The sequence below is a fragment of the Rhipicephalus sanguineus genome, chromosome 1, assembly GCF_013339695.2.
Source record: "Rhipicephalus sanguineus isolate Rsan-2018 chromosome 1, BIME_Rsan_1.4, whole genome shotgun sequence".
In the NCBI taxonomy this organism is placed as follows: Eukaryota; Metazoa; Arthropoda; class Arachnida; order Ixodida; family Ixodidae; genus Rhipicephalus; species Rhipicephalus sanguineus.
This window is the reverse complement of record NC_051176.1, coordinates 172921072-172943136: the sequence shown is the minus strand read 5'-3', so window position 1 is coordinate 172943136 and position 22065 is coordinate 172921072. Positions and strand designations below refer to the sequence as shown.

General features: G+C 43.8%; 1 protein-coding gene across 1 annotated transcript in view; it reads left to right on the top strand.

Annotated features, from left to right (window-relative positions):
• Positions 1-22065, top strand: part of LOC119380257 (disks large homolog 5-like) — a 154552-nt gene that overhangs the window by 34990 nt on the left and 97497 nt on the right. Inside the window, 5 exon segments of the mRNA XM_049417805.1 lie at positions 2070-2313; positions 10594-10810; positions 14499-14520; positions 14522-14635; positions 16573-16697. Coding sequence (XP_049273762.1) covers positions 2070-2313; positions 10594-10810; positions 14499-14520; positions 14522-14635; positions 16573-16697 — 722 coding nt within the window.

Sequence of the window (22065 nt, the reverse complement as noted above, 5' to 3'; positions counted from 1 at the left end):
CCTGTAGGAGAATGATCTTTCGCAGAAATGTTGCAAAGGCTTCTTTTTATATTTGACACTTGTTTGAAGCTTCTTTGTGTGATAGCAAACGCACCAAGGCACATCAAAATTAGCACATTTTTATTTGGGCCATATTTGCCATTTTTTACATTTTTTCTCTTTGGATGACAGCATAAGGAAAGCATGGATGTAATCCGCAGTGATGAGTGTTAAAACCAGCAGCAAAAATTTTCGACACTCCGCTTATAGCTCCCGTTAAATTTGGCCGTGAAATCAGAAAATACTGCGGTAAGCAAAGACAGGACGCCCGTGCCGCCACCTTCAAATATTTTTTAGCCGCGATGGGAGCGTTTATTGAAAATGAAATTTTCGGTTCCATGCACTTGGAATGTGCCCAAAAACATATAAATAAACCAGACAAAAAAAAATATCGACCAGACATGCATGTTAAATCTCTCTTGTTATCACCCAGAAACACAATAGGCTACTTTACATGTAGTGCACTTAGAAAACTCTCAGCCACTTCAGGAATTCGCCTGGTATATATCAGTACTATCAAAAAGGTTAAAAGAATTGAACCCACTACATTATCATATATATCATATATAGTCAGGCTGTAAACGAACTGCCAGATATGAAGGGATGCTAAAGTGAAACACTTAAACGGTTTAGAATGATAAATTATTCTTTGGGAATGCTGTTGTTGTCAATTTCATGATGATTAGTTCATTAGTTGAAGGGCACATGAAGATTAAATTTTCATGGTTAAAAATTTTTTTTTCACCAAAACATCAAAGTTGGTGTGCTAGTGTGACATCACAGATTTCAAGGCATTTTTTTGTATTTTAGCCTTGTGTCTATAAAAGCTCTCAAAACCTGCCATGCTAAGTGTCTGGCTCTTCTAGAACACTATGTAATCAATTTTTTGGTTATGAAGACTTATGCATGGCCTATAGAGGCTGCCAAAATGTCTGACATCACAGTGAGCTGCTGTGGGTGCTTCATGGCAGTGTCACCAGCTGCCTTTTGCCTTTGCTTCTTTTGTGGTTTGCCAGTGGTTTACTCGCAGCAAGAGGGGTGCTTTTGGTATTGTAGATGGGTATTTTACCAATGCAAATAAAATAATTTTTCACTTTAGTTTCCTTAATCTTGTGTGTTAGTGTTCACGTATTAATGAGGTCCAATCAAAAATAGTTTAAATGTGTGCAATATGTCTTAAGGGCCATTATATAATGTCCACTTGTTTAAACAGAACAAGGTTGGCAGGATGATGGAGAAAAAGGGATCAAACACGGTATGTCGCTCTCAAGCAAACATTTTGAAAGGGTATTTGTCTTCATATAGCCAAGTTCCCTTCGCAGTTGATGAAAAATTCGTCAAGTGTAAAGCGTTCTTTCTGAGAAACCTGTCGGGATTTCCTAGTAGCTTCTTGCTATGAATAGGTGGGTGACAATTTTGTCTCTTGTTGCACAGTATGGTGACAAGTGGTACTTGGATATCCTCAGTGCAACAAATTTACGTGATAAATAACACAGTTCCTATAGTAAAGGAAGCCTCTGTATGTCTCCTTTCCAAAGTTTGTGGTTTGATGTGCCTGCTTGTTTGGTCTTTCACCAGTAAAGTGCAGTTCACTATGGCACTAGCTCCATGATTAGCCCACTCTCGCCAGCATATCCACTCTGTGCTAGGTGTCGTAGCAAAGTGGGCCCAAAGTAAATTTGAGTGTCACATGGGTCACATGCTTAGTCTCTGTGTCTAGCTTTTTTGCCTGGTGGCCACATAATCGCAATGGTGAAAAGCGTTTTGAAAGATATGAATGTTGTGCACTAATGATAATTCACGTTAGAAAGTTTCTTCCTGACTCTTATTAATAATTCCAATTTTGACATGTCATCATTATCTCTGTGCTTATGCATGAAGGCTCCGCAGCACTACTTTAGGGAATGTGGCATGTTTTATGTAATTTAATTGTGTTGATATTCAATGTTCCTCTGACCCAGTTTTACTTGAGCAGAAAATATTTCCATGATTGCTTAGCATCTTTTTTATTATTATTATTATTTTGCCAGATGGAGGGCCTAAAGCGAGAGATAGCTTCTGCCCTTCAAGACAGAGATCGTGCACTCAAAGAGCTGAGCGATCTACGAGAGAAGCAAGCCGAGTGCAACCAACAGTCTAGTTCAGAAGATGCTAGCCGAGCGGAGGCAGTGCGCAAAGACTCATTGCCATCCTCCTTAGCAGATGCTGAGCAAACCAATCAAGAAATGGAAAACCTTCGCCGGAACATGGAACGTCTGCAGGTGGAGCTGGCTGGTGAGCATTAATAAATCTAGTACTACTCATTTGCAAGCCATGTTTTCCCCCCGTGAATTTCTCCCAAAAGGTCATGTTGTAGCAAGCAGGTGAATGAAGTAGTCAGCTTGAGCTTATCAATTTTTTATTGCACTAGCAAAGGCAGTACACACCAATGTAGTTTTACGATTATGGCTCCAATGGTGGATTTTTTACTTCCTGTGGAGTAGTGATGCTTAGCTTGCTGAGCTGGGAATGGGTAAAACTTGTGAAGGCATTTTTGTGGCCTTTTCGGGCCAGATGTGTAGATATTGCACATGTATGGCTGTTGCGGTGTTCTCCCCAGAAATGTTTCACGGGTGGACTCCTCGCGAATGGGAGCCCCGCCATGGTGGTCTAGTGGTTATGGCGCTCGACTGCTGACCTGAAGGTCACGGGATCAGATCCCGGCTGCGGCAGCTGCATTTTCGATGGCGGCGAAAATGTTTGAGGCCCGTGTACTTAGATTTAGGTGCATGTTAAAGAACCCCAGGTGGTCAAAATTTCCGGAGCCCTCCACTACGGCGTCTCTCATAATAATATCGTGGTTTTGGGACGTTAAACCCCAGATATTATTATTATCCAAACATGGAAAAGAAGACCCCCCCCCCCCAAAAAAAAAAAACCTTGCATTTTGAATGTAGTACAATTTGTGAAGTAATTACGAAGGTACTACAATTGTACCCGGATTTGTAATACACATTAAATTAGTGATTTAGTGAAATAAAGAACCTTTTTCTTTCCCTCATCTTAGTTCTGTTAAACAGCACATATGCTTTTCCTGCAATTTAGTGATGTAATCTTACTCTATAGTGCCATCTTCATGAACTCCACATGCATCATATGCATGTGTTGGGCCGTGGTGACAAATTGAGCAAAAAAAACAGTTCAATCATAACATGCACGCAAAAGGACAAATGGAAGTGTTACATGTGAGTGGTGAAAAAACAATGGTTGTCAGAGCAATATGAAACACATTGGTTCACCTTTTGTCCTTTTGAGCACGAAAGCTGCACTGGACAAACTGTCTGCTTTTGATCTCATCGACGTGCTCCTAAACTCACTAGCGGTCAGTCAAAATAGAACAGTGGAAAGACATTGTTTAATGTCATCACACCGTATTATTAAATGTGAAGCATTTCTTAGCAAACCAAACGCACTGTGAGCATTTCTATCTCACACAGTAGTGTGTTCTCCCTTTACATAAAACTGATGTCTATGCTCTAACATGAGTGCTGATGTTACGTCAGACCAGGGGAACTCCGGTGCATTTTCGACCATATTGAGATAATGCTGTTTTCAAATAGTATTAACAGTCCTGTAAAAGCAAGGGTGGTTCATTTTGCTGAGAGACTCGTCAATAATTTTAAATAAGCGATAAACGATGAGTCGAAACCGAAACAGGGAGCTGTGCTGCGCCATGCTGGGTATTCGATGACGTCACGAAGGACGCTACACGCCGCCACGGCTGACCAGGTTGTAAACATAGCACACGCGCTTCATCTATCACGCGAAAAGCAAGCTGGCGATGTCATACGACGCTGAATCAAGCTATGGCAACCCGTCTCAACTTACCAGTGACGAGTTCAGCGATGATTGCAGCTACTATATGAGCGCGGCAGCATCGTCTTTTGATTTCGACCCACAGGCGCGTGAAGTAGCTGACGTGCCCCGCATCGATCTCCTCGTTGCTCAATATTGTGCGTGCTTACTGTAATACCCGATGTCAACGACGACTAACGCGCAGTGCAGCTAACAAAGCCGAACAACTTTGCTCGCGTCGTCGCCGCCTCGTAGCAGAAAGCGCGCGCTGCAACCGTATGCTGGGCGAGGCGGGGTCGGAAAAGCGTAGGCACGTTACGTCACATACACAGGGTGGCCCGCGTTAACAGGCGTGATTCCGGAATTGGCTACCAATTTTAAAATTCCTTTTCTAAAAAACTACATGACTTACGGTTGTATAATTTGGCACATATCATCAGGGTGCTGAAGAGAACATATGCCGAAAGTTTAATTGAAATCGGTGAATATCGAAAAATCCCCGGAGTTCTCCTTTAAACGTCAGTGTAGTCGGCGTGCCTGGTAAACGCACAATGTGCACATAGCTACTCCATTTACAAAAACACGTCGATCCACCTCGTGATGCTTGACTCAAAGCCAAAAAAATGTAGCAGAGACAGCTAATTGCCGACTGCTTCGCATGAAACCGATTCTCATAATGCGGGGGATCTGCTGAATTTTTGTTGTTAACATTGCAAACAGCATTGCCATGATCTGGGCTTCGCAACTTGCAACACCATTGTAATGACGAAAGGGCAAAATGTCATAAATTCATAACTAAATATGCTTGTCCAGAATTTGTAGTTCATGCGAATGCGTGCGAGTACACAGTGTCAAATGACATTGATGATCAGCACAAGGCCAGGCCATGCGGAATTTGCTCTCAATGCGATCTCCCCCACATGTGCCATTGCTTTCTGTTTTTTGTGGCATCATGCTTGTAGGGGTTTATGGACAGGATGCTATTCATATCGGCTTTTATAGGAACCTGAAAGGTTCCTAAAATAACAAAGTATAGCCCCATTATATTTAGGTAGAGATGTGCACGAGCTGCACTTTTGCAGCCAAGCCTGGTCCTGGTGCGGGCCAGCCCAGCCCAACGTACAGAGGATGAGACGCCCAAGCCCAGCCCAGTGTGTCATACCGAAGGCCCGGTCTGGCCTGGCTCAGCCCAGTTAATGATGCAATAGTGAAGACACCGCTACAGAAGACGAAGAAAGCAGTTATTAAAAAAAAAATTATGTTGTCCGTGCTGCTAGCTGTGCTCAATTGTTAGTAAAAGAGAAAACTCCTGAGTGCAAAGCCATTCACAAATTATTGTGCAGAAACAAAGGATTGTCCATGGATTCGGGCTTCAATTGAGTATGTCATTCCTGGATTATGTATCCTGCAGCACTGAAGTTGCATTCACTGCTGGCTCTTGTAGCTGAAATTGTGAAGATTTTTCTTGAAAGTTTGGCAAGTTTGGATAGTTGCTCTCTTTCACTTTACAAAACTAAAGAAGTTCTGATTCGGTGCACACCTGATTCAGCACATAGGTACTCGCTAACTTCATTCTGGTCATACGCTGTGTTGTCATCAATGTTGTGCCACTCGCTGAATGGTTCCATGCATTGAATTTTCACAGGATGTTCTTTAGACGTGCTGCATGGTGTTTAAATTGAAATGATTCAATCAACTGCCCTGTGTGTGTGTGCACCTCCTCAAGCTCTTCTGGAGAAAGTATTCGCAGGTTCATGAATTGCGGCCACAGAAATATTATGACTTTATGATGCATGGTGAAGCTTACTTTGGTGCTCAAAAAATTCCGTGTGCACAATTCAACCATTGATATTTCTATTGCTTTTGCAGAAGAATTGCATGGCTTATCAATGCTTCTTGCAATTTTTGCCAATGTTGGACATATGTCAGCTTCAAGTGCACGTGTAGCTTCTTCAGATTATTCCAGGAAAGTGGTAAAATCTCTTGGCATATTTTTGTTAATGGCTTCTGTGGTGGCAGGATTCCTTGTTTCAAGCAGCACTTCTATATTGTCGAGTTGGTAGTTCACAGATCTGAGCATCGCAAGTTTTGAGTTCCATTGTGTTGTAACCTCCTGTGATATTCCGTTGCTGAGTTGACTGGCTAATCCACTTTGTTGGAGAAATTTGACAAGACGTCTTACATTCTGCAAGTTCTCGTGGATAAAGGTGGCCTCTTCTGCAATGAATTCCTCAGCGAAAGTGTTGTGGAGGACTGTATTTAGTCATTGGGCCCAACAGTTCGATTGGTCATAGGGCTGCGAAGCACAAATAAAGTTCGTGCCTTGGACTGTGTCAAATATAGCCTTGGTCAAGTCATTGTTGCAGATGCTAAGTTCGGCAAAACGGCACAACAGCTCTTTCCAAATGTTCTTGCTGCTTTTCTTCTCGCTTAGGAAGTCGCATGTGAAGAGCACATGCGAGTTCAGCTTCTATTCATCATTGATCTAATGTGTGGTAGCAGTTCTGTACGAATTATCTGTCCACATGTCTGTCGTGGTGGTGCATTGGCTCTCTCTTATGGCTGAGACAGTTTAAGGCATAAACTGGCACCTGACATTTGCAGCAAGTTCAACTTTTCTAGCAACTGTCGTATGATGAGGAGGATTCTTCCTGTATCTAAGGCTCCATGATGGGCACCAATGTTCATCAGTTCTTCGGCTAGCTTCGCAAAACCGTTGCCACTGACGATATTGTAAGTATGTAAATCCTGAGTGCAGAAGTGTGCTAGGTAAAGTGGTAAAGTTTTTTTTGCAGCAGCTGTAACAAGTGCGCTAGTGTGTTTTAAAAGCTTTGTTATACTACTTACCTTTCTGGGCATTCCACTGCTCTACATGGGCGCCTCTGCAAATGTGAAGTGCCACTTTTTAAAGTAGCGTAGGCAAGGAAGGATTTGCGAGCTCTGCATCTTACGTATCTCACAGGTGCCAGTGTTGTGCTGTCCAGCCTCAGATCAGACTTGTCACACATGGCACTTTTGGCATTGAATTGTCGCACCAGTTTAGCGACTTTCTTTCCAGTCCGACGCTCAAGTTTTAAGTGCGGCCCGTTGCCATCATAAGCACCGTACACATAAGGTACACACAGTTGAAGATGATGCTGTATTCATGTTGGCTTTGGAAAGAATCACTCCTCTCCACCACTCAGCACCGAGAGCCGAGGGATTCGTAGAGCTGAGGGATTCTACCAATCACAAGGGGTTTCACTAACGGGAGTAATTGGCTAGAAAAAAAGCTAACGAGTTTTCTTTCTGTTATCTTTGTTGGTCTCTTCCATTTGGTTCTCCTAGTTTTCCTTCCCCTTGGGCACTCCTTATATGGTAGCTTCACATGAAAGAAAACAAGTTAAAAAAATGTAACATGATACACAAATACAAAGCATTGTGGCGTTCCTTTCTGATTTCTGGAATTGACAGTGCATGTTGCCCAGGCTCATGCATTGTCAAGCAAATGACACACTTTAAAGGATAACGGGTGACTTGCTGTCATATGTGACAGGCATAGCTAGCAATGGGGCTTTTGCCTGGCCATTAGTTAGAGAGGACTGCTGGTGGAATGTGCCTTTGTAGCCTTTGTCCAGTGCCCATGATGCTGCAGGGGAGCAACAACACTCAAGACCGCCGCAATGTGCAGAGGGCTTTGCTGGAAGCTAAACATCATCGATGTGGTGACCATTACAGTGCCTCCTTTTCTGTATTGAAGCTCGTCTGATCCATCTTGTGCAACACCGAACAAATGCCAAACCACTTAAAAGCCAGCCGGTAGCATCACAGCAGACCGTAACGACTTGAATCGTAGGGATTCATTTCAAGACTGCTTATTGAGAGAGATAGTGATTCTTGATAGGAAGAGGAAATGGGGCGATGTGAACGGTAACTGCCCTGTGATAAAAGAAAGTGGGCATGCAAGAACGGACACAAGAGAAGAGATCATGACAACACAAACGCCTGACCTTCTCGTGTCTGTACCAACTGCGCAACTCCATACCAAGTAGTGCAACTTTCTGTCGTTCTAAGGTAACTGTCTCTCAGGTGAGGGTACCTCAACTGTAGCTAACAGGGGAAGGGAATGGTACAAGATAGGAAAAACAAAAAAGAAAAGATAGTGGAGTGAACACAGATAGTATTGAACACAGTGACTAGAGTTGGAAAGGAGAGGTGAGAGGGAGAATAGCAATGAAGAAAGATTACAGGCGTTCCGACAATAGAGCTACTGTGGAGCAGGTGCAGATAATTGTAGAGGACACTTTACGTCGAGTCGGTGAAGGGGTGTTGCGTGACGAGTTAATTGTCATTTCTGTCAGTTGTCCCGCCACGACTGGTACCCTCTGGCGGCGGGGTTCATCTCGATCCCCTTACGATTCTATCTGTTTTCGAAATTGTCTTTGTGGTGGAAGGCCTATTATTACCTTAATAAATCTTAACAGCTAGATGGTATAGGCAGGTTGGATTGATGCTATGAGTGTACCCTTTTTAACGGGGCAGTGACCTCCATGGATGTAGCTCCATTTCTGATACGTTACACATTCATTAACTGTGCGAACAATCACTGTGTGCGAGTATAGAACTGCATGTACAAACCTCAGGGTAATATTTATTTCAGAAGTGGAGTGTAAAAAGGATTTTGGGCACAAGATGAAAGATGCCTGTTGGACCAAGCCCTGCCCAGGCTTGATAAAATATATGCCAGGCTACTTGAGCCCGGCCCACAGGCCGGGCCGGATTCTGGGCCCAGGCCCATGCACACTTCTATTCTAGGTTTAACTGTACATGGAAGCATGTGTGCAAGTAGTTAAACCTTATTCATTGTGAAAATTATTACACACATTATACGAGGACAGCGCAAAAAGGGACATGGAGACCAACACAGACTGGTGTACGTGTTTCTTTTGTGTTGTCGTTGTATGGTGTACACAGTAATTTTCACAATGAATTCAAACCAACTAGCCCACCTTTCTGTTTTATTGCAGTTTAAACTTGATTTTGTGGAACCAATGTACAGTAAATTATGCTTTCAAATGAGCATGTAAAACTTGTTATAGTACTGGTATTTTTGTGTAAGATGAATTTTTTTCACATTACATATAATTGAGGTTTACACCTACAACCAGCATTGTGAAGTTTCCTGGGGTGCTTGTCACGTCTTTGCTCACGTTTGTCACTTCACGCATGGTGACAATAAACACACCAAATTGGATGCTGATGCAAGGCACGTGCAGGGCAGAATCCAGAACTGTGTTGCCTAGTGTGTGTGATATGATGCGCACTCATGTTTGCACCAGGGTATGCGCATGCTCTCATTTGCTGCTGCTCCAGAGGTGTGGAGGAGAGCATTAATGTGCACCCAGCCACTGCCAGAAAAGATACTGCTCTGCTTCGTGGCTGCGCTCTATCGGGTGGTGTGCTAGTTGAAAAACCTGTTTGCAAGGGTCGCGTATAACTCGGCCATTTCACGAGCAGAAGTTTCAATTTATTGCCCTGGTTTTTCATTACAGCATCAGTGAAACTTTATTATATAATGAAATTGTAGGTAAACATGCTTTTTCATACTAAGGTTAAAGGGCCAGTAAACAACCCCGCGGTCCAAAATTTGTGATAAAGAGATATCTGTGCACTTGTACGATGTCAACTTGCGGCACAAAATTTGGGGATAAGGGCTGTAATAAGGAAGTTGCAGGGTTTAGAACAACCCGCTTCTGCTGGTTTCGATTTCTCACTCGGCCTCTTCACCCTTCTCTGCCATGAAGAGGGGTAGCCGTAGCCTGTTGTCGTGACTTCACCCACTTCAGCAACATAAGACGACGTCAGCAATTACGTCATCGGCAACGCAGCCAATGAGTGAGCAAGGCTTGCTCCGCATGTCACAGTGGTCACATGTCACAGTGGTGCGGTGAGGAAGCGCGGTGTGAGGGGGTATGAGGCACTGGCTCGGTAAACAAATACGGACACCTGTGTCAACTACTTGGCCAAAACCGCTTCATGGCAGGGCTAGGCTGCCGTTTCATAGTGCAGAAAACCATTCGACGAATTCGGTGCTATGTAAAGTTGCCCATGGGCAACATTATGTCACTTCACGGGTGAAGAAGATTAGACAGGCACTGGAAGGGGCGCGAGAATGGTTTTTCGAAATGGAGCGTCTGCGCGGCGCGCAACGCTGTGGTATTCGCAAAATGTTATCGCCGTGGCCTTCTGCACGAATTGGCAGGCTTGTTTGGGAGGTGTAAAAAAAGAGAAGGTGGAGCCTGTTTATTGGCCCTTTAAGAATGCATTGTGCTGTTCTGTAGACATGAAGTTATAAAAAGTTAAATACATTTACTATTTTAAGTAACTGCTGGGCCTTCGTTTTCTTTCCTTCACTAAGCTTACAGCAATGTTGAGAAACCTTTCTTTAGGCTTGTGACAGTGACATAATTATTTTTGTAAGTTAGAGGGAAGTTGCATAACGTAAGCTTTGGCATTCACCAAATGCCTCTGATGGGTAGAATTGATTGCCATTGGTAAAGAAAGCCTAGGCCCAAAGCCAAAGCTTCAGTGGGGAGACTTGTCCAGATATTGGCTATGGACAGAAGTGCTTTCCTTGTTCATTCATCACCTGAAATCATCTCGCCATGCCCCCTTGTCTTGTGTATAGTGTGTTGAATGTGTATGATACTGCCTAATTTTGAAAATGTTTTTCTTGTGCAGAGGCACAGCAGGAGGCCGAAGTGTGCAAACGACGTCGAGATTGGGCTTTCAATGAGCGAGACAAGATAGTCCTAGAGCGCGAGAGTATCCGCAGCCTGTGTGACAAGCTACGGCGCGAGCGGGACAGGGCTGTTAGTGACTTAGCCGAAGCTCTCAGGGACTCGGATGACATCAAGCGACAGCGCAATGAAGCATCCAAGGAACTCAAGGAGCTCAAGTGAGCTGCATCTTTCTTTCATTTGTTAAAGGGAGACTGAAGAGGTTTCCGAAAAATGGAGTTTCCGAAAATGGTTTCCGAAAAATGGAGCGCCCTTATGTACTTTTTAACATCCCGAACACGAAAATCGACCTGAAGTTTGACATTGCTCAACCAGAACCGCATTATTAGCGATAAACTCTGAGCTACTGCTGCCAGACACCCGGCTTGCATCCATGATTGATGGAGTGTCCCGTGACAACAATTTACGTGTCCGCTGCATTAGCCACAGCCACAGCTTCTGACCAGACACTGTGATGACCTCCCTCATGCTTTTGCATTATTTGGACACTGCCATCAGTGGCACATCGAGAAAGAGGGAAGTAGGGAACGAGGGAAGGAGGTTTGCATGTGAACAGGAGAAAGGGTATACGGTAGGCTCTCGATAATTCAAACTCGAGTGGACCCTAGGATTTTGTTTGAATGATCAGAAGCTTGAATTATGAGACGTTCTCAACATGACTCAGGGCAACATACCAACTATTGTTGTGATGTTTATTGTTTCTCAGGGCCGCAGCAACATCATAGATAGCTATGCATGGTTGCCAGTGAAGTTTTTAGATGTCTGCAGTCATACTGGTACTCGTTATTATACAGCACATGCACGCGTGTGTAGTTAAGGGGCAAAATTTGCTTTGTCCTGTGACAGCTGCAAGGCCCTTCCCAATCGTCGGACACTTTTCCATAGTACGCTGGTGTACCGCGACGAAAGTGACCTTAAGCATTCAGCACGCTACAGACCACACCCAGACCGTCTAGGCTTTTTTTTCTTCCTCAGTGAGCATGCGATTGTTGGTGCACGTGGTTTGGCTAGTTTGGCTGCATTGTAGGCAGGCAATTGGCTTTATTTGCAACTGTGAGTGACATAAAAACGCAAATGTTCAGCTTGAAGCAACAAAGGCAGCAGATATTTTCAGTTGTGGGCAAGCAAAAAGTTTGAGTTAACTGAATTTGCATAGTGGAGCAGTTTGAAGTAAGCAGCTTTAATATACTTTGAAAACATAGCAGACCAACCAAAAAGCTCGCCGCTCGTAGCCATGATGGCGAGTGTGGAACACTATTTTAGAGGCGAAGCTCCTCAGGGTGTGGGCCTTTCCCTCCTTTGTAGTATGTAGTATGTAGCCACGTATAGTGGGATGTATCCACTCCATGTGATAAAGATGACGATGACGACTGATAACCATGAAGAATAAGCGCGTTCCAGTATAGTGGAATGTACCCACTACACGTGATAACGATGACGCTGATGACCATGAAGTATAAGCGTGTTGCAGACCACACATTCTCTTTCTGCCATGGATGAAAACAATCGTGAAGGCGCTCTCGCCCTCGAAAGGCAAAACTGCAATGCCGACAATAAACGTTCCCCTCAGCTTAACGTCATATATGAGAACCCCCGCGTTTGTGTGTCAGGTCTTTGTATGATGATCGAGTGGGCAAAATTTACGGGGATTGGCGGTTTACCAGATTACCTCCGGAGCTTCGCCCACTCATCATCATTCACTTCGTGGATATGGCGTGATTTTTTTTGCCTGCTGGCACCTTGTAGCATGTGATCTTTCTACGAGCTGGCAGCTGACCAATAATCCCTTGCGTACTACCTGAAGCCATCGAGTCTGCCAGAACAAGCCCTTCATCAATTCCCATCCTTCGTTCATTTTAGCTAGGGTCTCGTTCCGGCAGACTTGATGCCTTGAGGTAGTATGCGAGGGATTATTAATAATAATGGTCAGCTGCCAGCTGACCCATTTTGCTAGTTGACGTGACGCCAACTAGCAAAAAAGAGTTCTGAACTTGCCGTCATGACTACGAGTGGTGCTGCTGGCTAACACTTCCTGGTTTACACGCACATAAATTCCCAATAAAGTGGACTGGAGGACAACTGTCACTGTAGCTCAATTGGTAGAGCATTGGATGCATTATTTGAAGGATGTAGGTTCGGTCCCTACCAGCGACAAGTTGTCTTTTCGTCCACTTTAATTTCTTTGCATTTACGTCATAATTACCACATTTCAGGTAAAGACTACAAATAATGCCCCTATAACCTTCCTTGGCTTCATTGTCTGTTGGTTTCATGAGATTGTACTGTATACCAGGTGTTTCAATAAATGTGTCAATTATCCTAGAAAATAAGATAAATGCGATATTTGCTCTCTAGTGACAGTAAAAGGGAAATGTGATACTAACTGCTCTCAAGTGATTTGCTAGCTAGAGGCATTAATTACAGCAGTAAATATAGAAGTTGAAGTAAATATCTTTGTAATTAGAGAAAACAGGTGGTTGGGTCAAATGGGAGAATTGAAGTCGTTCCTGCGAGATTTCCAAATAGTGGGCGTTAGTAATTTCTTGCGTAGTGATGAAATCTGACCAACTTCAACAGTGAAACGAAAGTGCCAAACAGTGCAATCGTCGTATCCTTCCGAGATGTCCATGATGACAACTGTTTCCAACGACGATTGCAGTGGTGTTACTCTGCATTTGTTAACCTCTGTGCATCATGCATGTTACCATGGCAAGGGCAGCCTGCATACCCATGAAGTGAAGTAGATCAATGGTTGATAATGTAGTGCAATACTTCCAGTAGACTCTCAGTAAACGGAAATCTCTTAAACAGAACTGCTGCTTCAGTGGAACAACTGACTCTAATACGATTGGTTTTGTACTTGAATTCTGCAACCCTGTTCATCTCTTGGTAAACGGAACTCCTATTAAGTGGGACACATTTTCCTGGTCCCTTCAGGTTCCATTTAATGAGAGTCTACTGTATATGCTACAGTGATATTTGGTGTGCCTTGACTGCGGCAGTCGATTGCTAGTAGTACTATGGAGTGTGGATGGCTTTGTATGAATGTATAGCATCAGAAAAAAAAAAAGATGAATTAAATCAGATATTTATTTCCGCTTCCCCGAATAGTGTTGCAATGTTTAGTGATACCGCACAATAAACTCATTGGGAAAATGTATAGGTTTTGCTGTAAAGAACTAGATGATGCCTGTTTCTTTGTGCTTGAGTTTTTGTTACTTATCGGAGTTATTTTAGATGCGAAGTATCTTAAGGCGGAGCTCAATCCGGTGGTGGTGGTGCGCGGCGTGACCACCCTTACTGCGCATGCGCATACCCTCTCCACACACCCTCTCCCTTTCCCATCTCCACACACCCTCTCCCCTTCCCCTCTCCACACCTCCTCTCCGCTATCCCTCTCCCCTTCCCCTCTCCCATACCCCTACCACTTCCCCTCTCCCCTCCTCCTCTCCACTGTTCCTCTGAAACGCGGGCTAGACATGCCGAAATTCTCTACTGCACAACGCCGCGATGAGCTCGAGCGCATGCGCGTCCCCTCCCCTTCTCTCTCCTCTCCTATGCTGCCCCCCTCTCGCCCGCTTGTCGACCGCGTTCCCCGCTCGCCCTGTGAGAATAAACGGCCAGGCTAGATGGAAGATGGACGCGCGTAGCGTCCCTCTTCGCGTTCCTCGACGCGAGGTCGGTAGCATGCCCAACGAACGCCAACGGAACGCGATCGTGCAAGTGCTCCGGCTTCGCATCACCTCATGGTCCCCTTTAGCGGGAGATGGTGTAATTTTAATATTCTACATAGTTTAACTCATCATTTAGTTCCTCGTATGTCTCTTTATTTTTTATTTTTACCAGGGAAAAAATCGAAGCCCAGCTGGGAGAAGGAATCAAGAATGAAGCAACTCAATTCAGTAGGCAATAATCATAGCAGAGACTCTGCCATCGACACGGATCTTCAGGAATGGGAGACTGAAATCAAGGAAGTCCACCTTGTGAGTACACCCTTTACATTTGAAATTGCAGTCGGTCATTTGCAGACAGCTTGTGAGCAGTATGAGTAATGTTGATATTGCTGAGAACAACTGGAAAATTTACCATGTCACATGCAGTATACCACCAGCAAAGCCCTTCAGTGGCTATCAAAGGACTCTATTGTTAGTTCATGTTTACACTACACACATGGAAGTTTGTTGCATGTCTGAATGAAATCATGTAATTTAAAATCAAAGCAGTCCTTGAATAAATATCATATACTATACTCGTTTAATGATCGCAGGTTTTTTTTTTTCGGAGATTTAAGGCGAAAATTGTGGGTGCAGTTGTGCCTGGAGAAAAAGACAGTTTTCTTTTTCACAAATAATTTTCTGTGGTACTTGGTTTTATTAAAGTAAAACCTCATTAATTTGGATTTCATGGGCTGGAAAAAATGTCTGAATTAACCGAATGTCGAATCATCGAGATTACCAGGAAAACAATGAACAGATGTCTAATACATCAATACAATTTTATTTTCTGCATGAATACGCAAATCCTGTTCGAATTTTGCATAAGAGCAGTGTAAAAGCTGTAGTTTCTTGTCATCCCACAACTTCTTCACAATGGGACCACGGCACAAGATCCCCGTGTCTTAATTCATTTGAAACGTGCTCTGCACCCCTCCTATGTCACGTACCGCTGCCACCAACACCACCAAGCGCATGTGACGATAATTTTTTCACTGTATATATGACCAGCAACAGATTGTCCATCGCAGTGTAGGAGGTGAGTTTTATAGCAGCATGCGCATTGCAGCTGAATTGCCCTTCATCTTCAACAGCTTCCACCATGTTTGAGTTTTGTGACATTACGTCGAGTCAGAATGAAACTACCGAGTGCTGCACCCGTTGCAGAAGAAAACGGTCACTGTGACGTGATCATAGTCAGTGTCTATGTAGTTCTGAAGGCACGTGCACAGCCTATGCACATAGAGTCGAAACGAAAGTTGCGATCGCTGTGCTGTGTCTGTGGCGGACAAAAGCGTGATCGCTAGCGATGTGATCAGAGCATCCACACAGTTCTGAAGGCATGTGGCGAAAATCTAACTACTCGTTGCAGCTTTCCTGTCATTGCCACACAAACCATGCGATAATGACGGGGAAACCAGAACCCATCATGCCTGTGTGCTTTTACCACCATGTCGTACTTTGCATTGGTTGTGGGCTTTCAAAAAGTGTGGTCGCTGTTCATCATGCTAGCTACCAAGGCTTAAGTGGGTACGGTTGAATTAGCTTTGTTTTTACTCGGTGCACATGAACTGCATGGGCGCTATCTATGATCGTGTCGACAGTGACTGCGGTTTCTTTCGTGCAAAAAAGAAGAGAAATTGCAAGGAAGAGAAGGTGATAATGTGTTGATTTGTACATTTTTCCGTAACAAATGTTAATTCGTGTGTAATTATGTATCTGTTTATTGTGAGGTCAATCATGTTCCACTTTTGTATAACAATAATCAACTCTTAGGCTCGGAATACATGGGCCATTGGTTATTGTTTATATTCATTCTGAGCAAACAAAAAATAAAATTTTTGAACATGGTATTGTCTTAAGCAAAGTGATCCTCTGCAGCAATATGGAGCACGAGGAAGTTAAATGGGCACTACTTGTCCACTCGGGATGCATGTACAAAAGTGCACACCAAGTTTCAAGCCGGTTAAAGTAGCACGTGAAACGCGACAAGCCTCCTCAGTTGGTGTATACAATTGTACACACCACCGCTGAAGGGGATATACAGGCAGAATGAGTCAAGGTAAACTCTGTGCTGCATTCTATAAAAGTAACGTATGTGACATTTATTGCAGATACGTATCGCAAGTACATGTGAAGTTACCTTTATTTCACAAAAAAGAGCAAGTATTCTGATTTGTTTGTTTCCTTTTCCTTACTTTCCTCAGAGGTATGAAGGTGACTTTGGCTTTGACATCAGCGGTGGCAAAGAAGACATGCAGGCTGAGCCTTCTGTTGCGTACTTCTATGTCAGCTCAATTCTCAAAGGAGGAACTGCAGAGGGAAAACTCTTGTGAGTTGTTTTCTGTCAGTCAGTATTTTCCTTCTCTAAAAGCTAGTCTTGCACTTTCATGTATGCCAATAGATCTGTACTGGGGTACGTCACACTGCAGTGGCCACGTCACTATGTGATGTCACCGTGCATGTGCAGCGGCCATGGTTGGCAAAACGCCACCGCTGCCGGAACAGCGTGGTATAGCTGCGCAGTGCTTGGTGCATGTTTCTTAAATGCGAAGCATTTCTTAGCGAACCAAAGGCACTTCTGTCACCGTTTCTGTCTAGCTATCTATCTATGTAGCCGCCTACTTCTGGGCACTCTCTTGGTCGTGTCCTTAGCTTGGTACGTACCAAAATTGGCAGAAAAGGATGTGAATGTATGGCGAACATGATTTGCAGGTTATGATATGAATAGTGTGACTGCCCTGTCGCGTACGTCATGAAATTCTTTCCACCAGTCACGTGTGGCACATACCCGCATACTGCGGCCCATGGTGTACATATATGTGCCAATGGTGATTTTCAGTCTGTATCAACCCAGACTTTGGAAATCTTAATCCATTAGTGTGAAGGAGCCGGTGTCACAGAAAATGCGGTGCAGGGGTCAGCAGTGTTGTCAATGGGTTAAATACCCCGATGGTAGAAAAAAAGGAATAAAAAGCACGGCTCGAGCCAGAATCAAATTCTGCATGGCAGTCAAGTAGTTAAACTTGGATATGATGAAATTGACAAATGCCTAAAAACATTCGTTACAAACAGATTTTCGTTATATGCAGTTTCAGCATGAAAATTCGGAAAAGAAACACGCAAATTAAACAAAAGTTGAACTGAAGGCAGAGCTTACCCAAAAGATTTATTTAGCAACAGAAAACTGCGTTATTTTGCTCTATTGCTTGTTCGTGAGATGGCAATACTGGACGTTTGTAGGACATCAGTACAACGCTGCTCCGTCATTGTCTAGCCGTGGCCTCTAAGATTGGCTCCGGCAACGCGCAGTCGCGTTGCTGGAGCTAATCACTGAGGCCACGGTCTAGCGAACCCGCAGTGCAGCGCAAGACGGCAAAGCGCTTGATGAGTCGACCTCCGAAGATCCGTCATCTCAGAGTTTCCACCAGCGCCTCATCTGACATCTCCTCGGCAGTGATGGCGCAATCTTCCGCAAAAAAAAAACAAAAAAAAAATATATATATAAATAAGCAAATAAATCACAAAGCCACACGTCGTAAGGGACTGCTCCATGCACGCGCAGTGAAACTACGCACGCGAGCATGGCATCTAAAATGAAGAGCGAACGGCATGGATGCCATGGAATATTCGGAAAAGCACTCTCCATATGCAACACAGCCCCACATATGCGGTGCAAACTCGAAGCGTAACAACACGGAGCAAGGATTTTTTTTCCTCTTTAGTGGCGTCACCTGGCGTAACGTTAAGGAAGTGCAGTTCGGAGACTACTGCAACAACCAAAGAGTGGCACTGCCAACGCAAAAGCCAATTAAAATTTTTTTTTAAGAAAGCCGGTGTGGCGGCACCCATGAGCAGCTGGATTAGGTGTGAAGGGAGGGGGGATGCATGCGCCCGTGGCGGCAAGAACACGGTCCGCCTCGCGCAAATCCGCACGCAAAAATGAGCGCTCTCTCTCTCCTCGCAGTCGCCAAGGCTCTGAGCGCGCCATGTGCGCTGCCGCTGCTTCGTATTCTGTTGTCAACGGGGCAATTGCATAAGATGCAAGCGGCTCCTGCTCGGGCCAAAATGGCAATATTCGGGACAATATTCCTGGGTTGTCGGCGGCAAAAATTCATTATATCAAGGGTGTCTCCCGCTGCCACTTTGTTACATAGAGGTCACAAATACATGTGCTTGTATGAAGTAACGGCGGGGAATAGAAAAACTTCATAATATTGAGGAATTTGTTGTATGGAGGTTCGTTATAGGTAGGTTTAACTGTATTACACAGTTAAACCGCAGAGCCATGCCAGTGCTTCAGACTGTTTTGGAATGAGATCCTGTACAAGCGTCACGTCAGGACAATGCCAACAGGGGTGGCAGTGTCGGCTGTCCGCTTTTATATCAATGTCACAAGCATTGCATATCCATGACTCCTCAAGCTATAGTCAAGCATAGCGCGAGTACGCCTATGACAGCTACGTATAGTATGCACATCATCGCCCCGCAGCAGGCACTTCGTGGTGATGAAAGTGATGTCTGCTCTAATGTGGGTGCCGATGTTACGTCGGACCATCAGCTACCCTTTACATGCAATTGTAGTCGCCGTGCCCTTGTAAGCACATGATATGTGCACAACTAGTCAGTTTACACGAAGACTTCCGAACCACCACGTAACGCCTGGCTCAAAATGAAAAATACTTTATAGGCTGCTACTGCCTGCCTGCTTCGCATAAAATTGACTGCTGCCATGTATGGGATCTGCTGGATTTTTTGTCTCGTGAACCTCTACAATAATCTTATCGTTGGCAAGATTCGTTGTGGTATGTGCCAGAGAACATATGGTTGTGTGGTAAACTGCTTGATCAAAAATCAGCCGTGCTGGCTGTTTCTTTTTGTTAGTTCCCCTTTTTCTTAGTTAAAGGGGTACTGACAGGAAAATTTTCAATTGTTTTTTGTGTCAAATGAAAGGCCAAGCCTACAAGAGCCTAGGAAATGTACTGGTAAGCGTGAGTGCTCCTTGAAAAATTAATTACATGTTTTTAATAGCTAGTTTCGGTTCCTGCTGTACCCTGACATTACAACAGTATGAGCTTCTCGTCACATGCTCGCCCAAGATATTGTGACATTCCCACAACCGCTCCACTTCGTGGCTCCGTTGTTGACATAGAGTTTCCTACAATACTTAATAGAGGGAACTCTGGCACTATTGTCTCTGGGACTGCAGCGCATGGCGCTTTAGCCAGCATGGGAATGATGGGTAGTACACGGATTTGTCTAAACTTCGTTCTTTCGGCTCCGTTTGGCTCCGCGTCGCCTGCATCCGCTTTGTCGCAGAACGAAGTTCAGCAAAAGTCAGCAGTTTCACTTCACCACTTAAACCTTTTTAGGCTCACCAATTGAAATCTGGTCACGGAGTTCACAACAATCCATTCTTTTATCCGACAGAAAACTGAAACACAGCAATAGACAAAGCCACAAGTGCGTTCGAAGCCCGCAAGTACGCAGACTAGGCAAATCTGTGCACTACCCATCATTCCCATGGTGGCTGAACGATCGCAGCGCCAGAGTCCCCTCTAATTAATTTTAGGAAACTCTATGGTTGTTGACGCACAAGCAGGCATTTGGTACCTGACATCATCATAACTAGCCATACTGGTGCATGAAGTCACTAGAATTGATACTGTAGCCTGACGTTGCGCTAGTGTCAATGTGAGTAGGTGCGCAATGTGAAAATTGATTTTTATGTCAAAATAAAATACCTTATCAGCATTTCCTGAGCTTCACACTGGTTCAGAGCCGTCTTTGTAGCATACAGGAGATTTGTATGGCGGAGTAAAGTCAGCTTCGATAATTGGTGTCAGTATCCCTTTAAGTTGAAACTTCCTTCTATGAAATTTTATTGTCCACTTTACTACTTTCAAATAGAACTTTGTGTAATAGTGACAGTGTCCTAAATAAAAGTGAATGTGCAGGCCAATTACGTAGAATTAAGGTACAATGGAAGGTTATTTTTGTTGATTGTCACAAATTATTTTTTTTAAGTGCTGACAAAAAGGAGTGCCTTATGGAAACTTCTATATGAGGCAAGTTAAAGCTTTTTCAGGATTGCTGATTCACTGGAGATCCTAACACTTTGCAAAAAGCTCCATTATTTCATATAGGTATCACTACCTAAAGACAGTGCATTTTTACTAACTTGTATAGCTGACTTAAATGCACAAGATACCATATGTTCTTTGGTTTAATACCATGACCATGGTGCTTGAAAGTATGTATCTTTCTGCGCAGTTGCTTCCTTAGTAATAAAGGAATGACATTTACAAATATCATGGCATAAGTTCTGTGCCAAGCAAATTGTGGTGTATAGCTCTAGCACCAATTTGTCAGGGCTGATAGCAGCAAAGGACAGCAGCAGCTGCATGTTGGGCCAGTAATTTGTTTTTTCTTTCATGTTCCTTTACTGTATAACTAACTAACACTGTAAAGCCATGGCCGTGCCTCTACAAAATCTAGAACTTCAGGTTAGGTGATTTGTTTGATTGTACTGAATAAAAGGTAACAGTACCAGACGTTAATAAACTGCGCGAAAAGATGAGGACACAAGTAAGAAACATACACAGCACCACAAGCTGCGCTTGTGGCGTTCCGTATGTTCCTTACTTGTGTCGTCATCTTTTCGCGTAGTTTAATAACGTCTAAAAGCTACGAACCAACTAGCCCGCCAGAACGTGTTACCAACATTACTTGTGTCATCATCTTTTCGCGCAGTTTAATAATGTCTGAAAGCTATGAACCAGCTAGCCCATCAGAACGTCTTACCAACAGTACCAGAGACAGGCTGAATGTGCAGTAAACACCAGAACACAAGGGCTGAAGGCCAGCTGCCAACTGCAAGGGCACAATAAATACCTTCATAACAGGCACAATACAAAGAAAGATAAGAAACTGAAACGAAACATGTGAATACATTCTTAAAGCTTTCCTTTAGCCAAATTTTCACTTTATTGACATTCAGGTTTCCTGTTCCTTTAGTGATAGTCCACGTTGTCAGTTCATTGGCAATCATATTTTCTGTTTATTGCAGTAGAATCTTGTTAAATGGTACCTGAAGCGACTGGGAAAATCTGTTCCATTTAACAGGAGTATAGTTTACCAAGAAATATTGTTACATGCTGCACACCTATACAATATGTATAGGTGTGCAGTATCCGAATACAAAACAAACCTAACTGTAGGCAGCTGTTCTATTTAAGTGATTTCTGTTAGCTGAGATTCTACTTTAATGATATTTCGGTCCCACTTATACCACTGTCACACGGCACGTGTAATGTCATTCGCGGCGAATGACATTAGGTGTTAATGGCATTTTTGTTGCTGCTACACGGGCATAGTGAATGACATTCACACGTAATGACATTCGGCCGTTGAATGTGTTCACCGAACTCATGGAAGCGCGACATGTGTAATCTCGTCGACAGGCGCTTGAGAAGAGATTACAAAATCGATATCTTAAAGCAAGTGTAAACGATGTTCAGATGTTTATTAAAGGTTGTTGTTAACTTTTCGGTAACTTTTTAACGTACAACGCGATAGTGGAAGCAATTTGTGCAGCTCTATTCTCGCTTCCAGACTTTGACTTGACGCTAGCGCCACCTGTCAGCCATGTTTACAAACGCTCGCTGCTGTTTCGGTGAAGCGTCGCGCACGTGTTGAAC